Source organism: Fopius arisanus, unplaced genomic scaffold, assembly GCF_000806365.1.
Source record: "Fopius arisanus strain USDA-PBARC FA_bdor unplaced genomic scaffold, ASM80636v1 scaffold00038, whole genome shotgun sequence".
Taxonomy (NCBI): domain Eukaryota; kingdom Metazoa; phylum Arthropoda; class Insecta; order Hymenoptera; family Braconidae; genus Fopius; species Fopius arisanus.
The window spans coordinates 592,352-602,031 of record NW_011887777.1 but is presented as its reverse complement, the minus strand read 5'-3'; the positions used below and the strand labels follow the sequence as shown (position 1 = coordinate 602,031).

General features: G+C 40.3%; 2 protein-coding genes across 2 annotated transcripts; one reads left to right on the top strand and one right to left on the bottom strand.

The window, feature by feature from the left end:
* Positions 1–763: 763 nt before the first annotated feature.
* On the top strand, positions 764–6,646 carry LOC105266439 (uncharacterized). The gene is made up of 2 exons (XM_011304597.1): positions 764–940; positions 1,070–6,646. Exon 2 carries the CDS (start codon positions 1,291–1,293, stop codon positions 6,361–6,363), a length of 5,073 nt encoding a protein of 1,690 aa, XP_011302899.1. The 5' UTR covers positions 764–940; positions 1,070–1,290; the 3' UTR covers positions 6,364–6,646.
* Positions 6,647–6,681: 35 nt separating this feature from the next.
* On the bottom strand, positions 6,682–9,416 carry APC7 (anaphase-promoting complex subunit 7). The gene is made up of 5 exons (XM_011304596.1): positions 9,180–9,416; positions 8,759–9,085; positions 8,156–8,565; positions 7,510–7,924; positions 6,682–7,439 (listed from the first exon to the last, which is right to left on the bottom strand). Exons 1-5 carry the CDS (start codon positions 9,246–9,248, stop codon positions 6,942–6,944), a joined length of 1,719 nt encoding a protein of 572 aa, XP_011302898.1. The 5' UTR covers positions 9,249–9,416; the 3' UTR covers positions 6,682–6,941.
* Between the last annotated feature and the right edge of the window lie 264 nt (positions 9,417–9,680).

Genomic DNA, 9,680 nt, shown 5'->3' with positions numbered 1-9,680 from the left:
ACTTTGATTCCCTGCTGGAACGTTGCAGACATTTCGTTCCGAATTCCATTCCAAGCTGTAACGTTCCGCGATTTTCGTTCCGGGTTTCGTTCCAAGCCGAAATGTTCCAGACGTTTCGTTCCGGGTTTCGTTCCAAGACGAAACGTTCCAGACATTTCGTTCCAGGTTTCGCCCCAAGCCGAAACGTTCCAGACATTTAGTTCCGGGTTTCGTTCCAAGCCGAAACGTTCCAGACGTTTCGTTCCGTGTTTAGTTCCAATCCGAAACGTTCCAGATATTTCGTTCCGGGTTTCGTTCCAAGCCCAAACATTCCAGACATTTCGTTCCGAGTTTCGTTCCAAGCGGGAACGTTCTAGAGATTTCGTTCCGAGTTTCGTTTCGCTCCTCAAACGTTCCACGGAACGAAATGCAAAAACGGCAATTTCGTTCCGTTCCAGAGTTTCATTCCAAGTCCCTGTTAAAAAGTATGGTTGTCGTGAAAAATTCATCCTTACGGAACTTATCGACGTTGCGTTCTACGTTTACAGACGCAAATGGTGGGGGGAAATACCCATCCCTAATTGGCCTATTCGCTACGCTTGCGTCTCACGAGCTTACGGAATTGTGTGGTGATGGCCTTAAGACTGAGTATAATAATAATAATAAAACTGCTGTGGACGGAAGTGCAGGGATGGACTGTATCAATCGTTGTCACAGACTATCTCGAGTTCATCGACGCCCAATTACTTGAAAAGCTCATATCTACATACGTCCTTTCGTTTCGGCTAGTATACAGCACAGGATTCACTACTTTATTATTGTCTGACCCATTCTGACAGTTCGTAGGAAACACCAAGTGTTTCCTCCTCAATCATGTCGCTAATTCTCGACCATTCGCCGAGTGAAAGCGAGTGTTGACTCGTTAATTATTCAGTTTCTAGTTTGATGCTGTCAAAATAAGGTTAGTAACGCAAAAATCGATAGTTACTTTAAGAGTCAAACCGTTTCCTTCATCTCGACTCTCCCCTACAATTGATCAATACCCACATTGTCCAGCCAAGTTCATTACAATTCCCTCCATAAATTCCAGCAATCATACCGAATAACTCAAATCGGCCTAAATCACTACTGGAGAGAGAGCGTCTGCAGAAATAAATAAAACAAACGGCGGGAGTAACAACAGCAGTGACTCCGATTGGATGTACGAGAGTCTTAAGAACAAAGCGAAAATCATTGATAAAAAACCGGCAAACAGTATCACCAGAGTTACCGACACCTGATAAACCCAAAATCACCTCCACCGAGGTGATAATGAATTCGTCTGATGCCACAATTTCAAGTAACAATCCTCTACCTTACACTGATTTCAATGCAAATTTCGGTGGCCATCGGGAATTTAATAGAAAATTCGTGCAAAACCCATTCGGTCTAGTCTGCAACATCTGCGACCGCCTCTGGTTCAAAAACGACCTGACGAGGCTTCCTAATCACTTCAAAAGACTAGTCTCCGTAGACTTCCCCGAGGCGGACCTAGACAACATGATAATCTGCAAACATTGCACGACTTCTCTGAGTTACAATCACATCCCCATCTTCGCTAAATCTAATGGATTCCAATATCCAGAGAGACCAGATTATCTTCCTCAGTTGGATCCAATATCAGAGAGGCTCATTTCTCCACGAATACCCTTGAGAAAAATCCAAAGACTACGCCATGTGAATACTCACTTTGAAAAACTCATTCAGATTATCAATATTCCGGTAGCAGAGAATAATATGGTTCACCATTTGCCTAGAGATATGAATGATGTCTATTGTACTTATGTTGATATCGAACGAACGCAAGTTCGGAGAACGAATCATTTCACTGAGACGGTGAATAAACAAGATATCGTCACCTGGTTACAATATTTAGCCACGTCCTCCCTCTATAAGACCCATGACATCACGATTGATGAGTCCTTCAATGATACAAAATCAAACAGCAAAGAAAGAGATAACGAAATGATTTATCATCAGCCAAATAGAGACAGTGTCATCGCAGAACAGCATACACTGCTATGGAATATCGACAAGTACCTCAACAAAAACGACAAAGAGGGTGAAGATGCTGATCGCAGATTATACGATGGAAACGCTGAAGAGCTGTCCTTCCCCTGTATTTATTTCGGCCAACCTAGAGTCTTCAAAGAAGGTCTGAAAGTAACACCTTCTATGATAATCTCCAGTGAACTGACGCGTGCTGATCGTCGTGGTGTAACTCCAGATCATCTCCTCTACATGGCGATGAAGATAATGAGATTACGAGTTCGTGAAACTCTCAATTCCGCCTGTAGTAATGCAGAGGGAGATACCAACACCGTCAAACAACAGATTCTATCAGAAGAGACTTTTGACCAGTGCCTTGGAAGCAATCTTGGCTTCTTAAGATGCATACCGAATTCGATTTGGTTTTGGAAAGAACGGAAGCGAGACCTTCTTGCCACTATGAGACATTTGGGGAGGCCTACATTATCGCTGACTATCAGTGCTAATGAAATCAGTTGGATTCCTCTGTTGCAGCTATTGTACAAACTGAGAAATAACGGCAAAGGAATTTCGGAAGAGGCTGCTTCGGCATTGAATTACGTCGAGAAAAGTAGATTGGTAAATGATGATGTGGTAACGTGTGTGATATATTTCAATAAGCTAGTTAATGTGCTCATCTCTCTTCTTCGGGGTCAAGATGATAATCCGTTTCAAAAGTATCGTGTCATCCATCATTTCCAGAGAATTGAGTTTCAATATCACCGAAGTCCTTGCGTTCATATCCTCTTTTGGCTGGAAAATGCACCGAAAGATCCACTCGGCGCTGACAAAGAGGCTGCCATTTCCTTGATAGATCAGCTCATGTCAGTGGCAACAAGAGAGGCTTCAGGGCATATCGAACTCCAAGCGCACAAACATACTTCTGCATGCTACAAGAAAGGAGCAATACGGACTTGTCGGTTTCATGCGCCGTTTATGCCGTGTCGATCCACTATGATCTTAGAGCCAAGTGACAAAACAGGACCTGAATTCATGAGGAATGCGAGACATTTTGAGAACATCCGGAAGAATTTGGAGAACTGTTCCTACTCGGACTTGGCTACATTTTACAAAGCTAATAAGATATTTTCAGACGTACAGTATGTCAATATTCTTCGAACAGGAATCACTCGGCCAAGAGTTTTTCTGAAACGCGAGCCCTCTGAAAAGTGGCACGAAGCCTTTAATCCTTTCATTCTCAATGTCCTCCAAGGACACATGAACATACAATTCCTTCCGGACGAACGATCTTGTGCTGATTTCGTTGTGGATTACGTAAATAGGACTGACAGGGGCATCACTGAGCTGCAAGACAAGATCATAGAGATAATGGATCAGAATTCTGAATTGAAATTGTCCGAGATCTTCAGGCGATTGAGTGGTGATCTGCTGAATACCGTTGAATTCACGAGTCAAGAGGCGGCATGGTACTTGCTTCGTGAACCTATATCCAAGAGTTCTTCTACGATAGCGCATATTCAAACTGTATGGCCATCAGCACGACAAGCGATACGAAGGAATTATGATGAATATGGGGAACTAGAGATAGAGAATGAAAATTTCTGGAAAGAGAGTTGGTTCGTTATGTATGAGAAACGACCTGCTGATCTCGAAACGGTCACACTTGCTCAATTCGTTGCCCACTACACACGGAACTTCAGCAACACCGCGTATGTGAAACGGAAAACTCCACGTATAATTCGTTATCAAAATTACAACCGGTTCACGCGTCTTAAAGACTACAAGCGAGAAATGGTAACGCTCCATGTACCTTTTCGCAATGAAAAGCGAGATGTCCTCGCTGATAGGAAATTCCTTGAGCTTTATGATAAACACCGGCAAGTGATTCGCGCCAATCGAAAGGAGTTCGAATCAGATATGGATATCCAGGCAATTATGGATAGATGTAATCAACTCTGCCGAAAGGAAGATGTCATCGACGATGAGATTGATGTGAATTACCTGGGGGCCACTAGTACAGAACATGATCCATTCGAGGAGCTATATAATCCCAGAAATGCCGCGATCACTAATTCTAAATATTCAGGAGTCAACAATCAGTTCGAATTCATGGCTGTGGATGAAATTAGCAGTGATGTGGACAGTCAGGAGAATTCGTTGGATGATGTATCATCCTGCGAGCCAGTGTTCATATTGCCTGAGGAAATAGAGATCCATCCTATGCACGGTATGTTCAGACTCCTCACAGGAAATGACTCACCATTTGACGTGTTCCTGAGTGGTCCAGCCAATTGCAAGAAGATCTTCATAAGTCGCCTACTCATGGAAATCTATAATTGCCATGAGAAAAGTGGCACTTGCAATGTGTACATGAATCTTGGAATAACTGACAAGTCTGAAATGCTGGTTAATCAATCAACCACTTATACTGCTTTGTCAGTTTCCTTTGCTGATGTTCTCAACTTGTCTCCTGAGGCCTCACGAAAATATCGGGATTTATTCGAATACGTACAGGTATTGATAATAGGAGATAATAATGAGATGAATGGATTGCTGTTGTCGCAGATTGATAAAATTCTCAAACAACTGACCAACAATTCCACTCTTCATTTCGGTGGAATCGATATAATTCTGACTGGTGATTATAAGAAATTGCCCGAGCTTCAGTGGAGAAGTATTCATCTTGTTTGGGATGAACTCAAATTTTTTGATTTGACAAAAATCATATCGCAGTCGAATCGCCTGTTCTCATTATTGTTATCAAAAATTGGGCGCAATGTAGATTTGGATGAGGCTGAGTTACAACTGCTTGAATCTAGATTCTTTTCCCGAGAAGAGGCCAATCGAGTGATACCCGATGGAGTTCATCTCATGTTGTCGGAAGAAGCCGTTGATGAGTACAATAAATCTATCATCAGATCCTCCAAAGATAAAGTAATCTCGGAGGCGAACGACACTCACATCTCTGATGACAAAATAGAGCAGAGGCAATCGATCCAATCACTCCGTGATGTGCCACTTGCTCAAGCCGGGGGTTTACCGTACGAAATTATATTTGTGATGAACAAAATGTACATGTTGATAGCCTGCGTTGATGACCTACCTGGAGTTCAGTTTGGATTCTTGGGAAAATTAGTGCACATCGAACATGAAAAGGATAAAATAAAGTGCATCTGGCTAGAATTCTACAATATGCCTCCAAATAATCTCTCAACTAACATAAACATCTGTATTTACAAGCGAAAGAACAAGATCAGTGAAAAAGCTGTACCCATAAGAAGACATACGTCCAAGATTTTCGCGAATGATGAAAAAACGATTATCGGAACGAGATGTCAATTTCCACTGGTTTCTGCTTGGGCAATGACTATTAGCGACTCTCAAGGGTCACATTTTAATGAGATCGTCTATGAATACAGTCGAGGTCACTCTCAGCAAGTTTTACACATGGCATTATCACACATCTCGAATGTCACTAAACTCTACATCGTCACTCCGAATAATGATCCGACATTTCATCAGGGACGAAAGAAAGTATCGATCACAAGTTTACAGAAGTCTCGTGGAATTGCTGTTGAGAAACCGATGATCATGGCCAAAGCCATCATTGATTTTATCAACAGCAGAAGCCAGCTTGCGCTATTGTCCTTCAGCTGTCAGGATCTTAGGAATTCAGAAGATGTCAATGCGATTGTCAATATGAAATCAAAAATTCTACTCCTTGCGGAGATGAGTTCGGAGAAAGATGAGGCACTTGTCATGCCTGACTTCAACTGCACAGCGCGGTTCAAACGATCGGGAGCAATTAGTGGTCCAGCTGCTATCTATCAAAGTGCTCGTGATAGGACGAGAGTCGTCACATGTCATATGGATGTGTATCTACGTCAAAGCACTTGTCTCATTGTTAATTCAAGCAGAGTTGGGGAAATTTGTGCTGCCCGCTGCAATCTGGATAACAGTCAAACTATTCTCACCGTCATTATGTATGTGTCCGCGAATCGAGAAATCTCTCAAATTATTACATTCCTGAATGAAGTTCTTCTGAAATACACTATTCAAGGGGCTGCCTTACTTGGAACTGATTTCGATAAAATTCCAATTATTTTGAGTGGAGATTTCAACATCGACTTTGATTCCCCGGAGGCACAACCACTTGTTCAATTTTTAGACACTGAATTTAATCTGAAATTAACTCGCGATGCTACAAGCACAAGTGTGAAATCGAGGTCTATAATTAATTCTGTTTTCTCCAGGTATTTAGAGAAATTACAATTGACAACTTATGTATCATATTTTAGTTATGACAGACCGAGCGATTCTACCCATGAAACTTTCCAAGAGATGGATATTTTGTAATTTCATATAATATCATTATTAGCCACCGTTTTGTCCCATTTGTATTAACTAATAGTGCAATGATTTTGAGTATTACATTATGATTATCTGTAAATATTATTAGTAAATAAATGACACTGTACATAATAGTGTCTCTGTTTTTAATTATTCTCGTTAAAACTCATAATGAGCACTTCAATAACAAAAAATGTTCGATATTCATTTTCCCTATTATCTCATCCTCTCCTATAGTAAAAATGCTAATCAATAAATAATAAATCTACAAATATTTTGAAAGGTTGAAAAAACAGGATTTTTTTAAATAGGAAAATGAATATATAAATAAAAATCACAATTCAATTTATTTGTTTCACTCCATTATATAACTCAATTAGTCATGTAAATTTCATCGATTGAAGAAAATAAGAGCATAATCGTTGCGTTTCAACGAAAATAAACAGGGACAATGATTGATCAAATATCGCAGTAATTCAAGTAATTCAAATATAAATACATCAGTCTTGTAAGACGAGCATAATTTCTTCAGTTAACGGTGAAGAAATAAATTAAATCAACTTCTCGATTTTATTAATACGTCACTATTGACTGTTGGCCTCGAGATCCATGTCTGACCATACAGCCTCAGTTTCACTTTCCTCATTAGCTTCATCATTATCGGAATCTGGGAGGCCATCGCCAACGTCGAAAGTCGTGTCTGCGTGTTCCTCACCGACAGTCATGTAGTACGATGATTCAAATTTTGAGACCGTATTGTCAAGCCTGTGCATTCCCTCGAGAGCCCTTCTGTTGCTAGGGTCGAGATTCAGGGCAATGGCGTAATGATCGATGGCTTTTTCCTCGTTATGGACTCTCGCCCAAAGGTCCCCCAGCATTTGGTGGAGTTTACAAGTCGGCTGGATATCAACCTGACGCTCTAAAAGTTCAATGGCACGTTCGAGGTTCATTTCCTGCTCGTAAATTTCCGCCAGAAAATAAACTGCTGGCAGGTAGGACTCATCTTGGGCTAGGGCCTTCTCCAGAAGGTTTTTCGCTTTTGGAACTGACACCGGATCTTTCATTAACACCGATGCATAAAGCTAGAAAATCATTTCCACGTAAAATTCCACAAGTAATGAATGCAATTGAAAATAATGTTCATTATCTCACCGAAATAGCTCTCGGGGTGTGTCCAAGCTGTTTACATCCGCTACTAGCAATATTCAAGGCTTCCCGTAACCGATGCATCCCAACAAAACAATCAACACATCCTTTGTATGGCTCGTAACGATACGGTTTCAACTGCATTGCTTGTCTGAACTGATGTAGGGCATCCTGATACTTCTTCTGCTCAATCAGAATGTTCCCTCGCAGAATAATCGCCTCAACGTTCGATGGATTGAGATTAATTGCTTGCGATGTCAGAGTATTAGCTCGATTCAATTTTCGAGCTGCGTACAATGTGTACGCCATTGCAACGTAGACCTCAGATGTACACTCGCCAGCGGTGGATACTGTTGGGATCAATTTTTCCAATTCTTTTGTGTGACCTGTCTTGTGGAGTACTGAGGCATAAAGGTCGAGCCTACGAAACCAAAAGAAATTATTTTTTTAATTAAAAATTAGTGCTTTTGTGTATCGAAAGAGACATTTCTACAAAAAAGAAAATCGTAAGAAAATTCGCAACATCGAATTGTTTGGGTTTCCAGTTGACATTGAATTAAATTCTCAAAAATTAAATTAAATTAAATTATCAATTAAAATCTCATTACGCCAATTGATTATTAAATTCACAAAACTTTAAATCATGCCTTACCCTTTGGTAGTATCTGGTTCAATAGTTTTGGCTCTCCTCAGGCAGGCCAACGAATTTTTATCGTCCCCAGCATAATAATAACACTCGCCCATTGTAACTAGGAGACTAAAATTATCCCTCAAAAAATTAACATTGTCTAACGAACGGAGAGTGGTCACCGCATGATTATACTCTCGATTGTGGATATGAGCGTGGGCCTTTATCCACGTATTCAGCCAGTCAAGGCCAGGTAAATTCGAGGATGATCCAACAATCAGAGAGTTGACTTCAATTCCTTTGACGCCAAGAGCAAGAAGGCCTTCAGCGGCCTCGAGGGCAAGGGGACACTCACGAAGCACTTCTTTGTAGGTCGTTATAGCTGAACGCTCCATTCCCTGCTCTTGGAATATTTTTGCTAGGGCCATATTCACCTGAACCGTAGAAAATAAGGATATATAAGGATATATATTTTTGTCCGAATTCTAATTGAAGTCCCATAATAATTGAGTGATTTTCAAGAAGGCGCTTGCATCTACATAATAGCTCCAATTTCTCTATTTAACTAAAGTAATTGAAATAAAAACGTGTTCTTATTACCCAAGACTGCCCTAATTGTATTCGTACCTTTGCAGTTCTTTGTTTAGCTGGAATACTCTGGAGTACTTGTAATGCCTCGAGTTGACTCTTCAACTTAATCAAACACACATGAATTTGGTACTTAATATCAATATCCGATAACAAATCTTTGTGAGTCTCTTGTGAAGGTTTAGTCGCCCCTTTGGACTTCAACAAAAATTTCCTAAACTGCAACGATTTTTTGTACAAAGATTCAGCTTTTCTGTAATCACCCAAGTGAAAATGCGAGTCTGCACAATGAACATATATAAGGAATTTGGCTGTTGGTGAGACAAGATCTCCATTGTGGTCACTTAGAGATAATACTAAATTGGCCTGGAACGAAAATTAACTCAATTCAATTTTATGAGAGATTATCAGGGAATAAATTAATGATTTAAGACTATTTGACACATTTTGGAGTACTCACGAGGGATATCACATTGGAGTATAATTGCTGATCGTACAGAAGTTTCACTTGATCGTAGAGACTTGACATTTTCCTATTTTATTGTGTTCATACAGCAAATTTTGGGGCAAGTTAATTCGATGTCTGACAGTAATTTGTTTACTAATTTAATCGATCCAAACACGGAATGGAAAGTAGTACAAACGCGTCATTCATTTCAAGTTGATTTTGGGGTTATATGCAATACGCATGCGTAGTGGTTCATTCCAAATCCCGCCAACGGATTAATTTCAACCTTTTTACGCACTATCGTTTTTTTTTAAATGGAATTCCCGTTTGCAAATGCCTTCCTGAATGTTTTATGAGAATGATAATTAATGTTTCGGTTACTCATTAATCACCTCCTCATATGAATCCCCTGCGATATCTCTATCTGGAGGTGCTAATACATAATACATTCATCTATACACTCACGTGAATTTAACCCTAATTAAGTCAAATTAACCCCCACATTCAACGTGG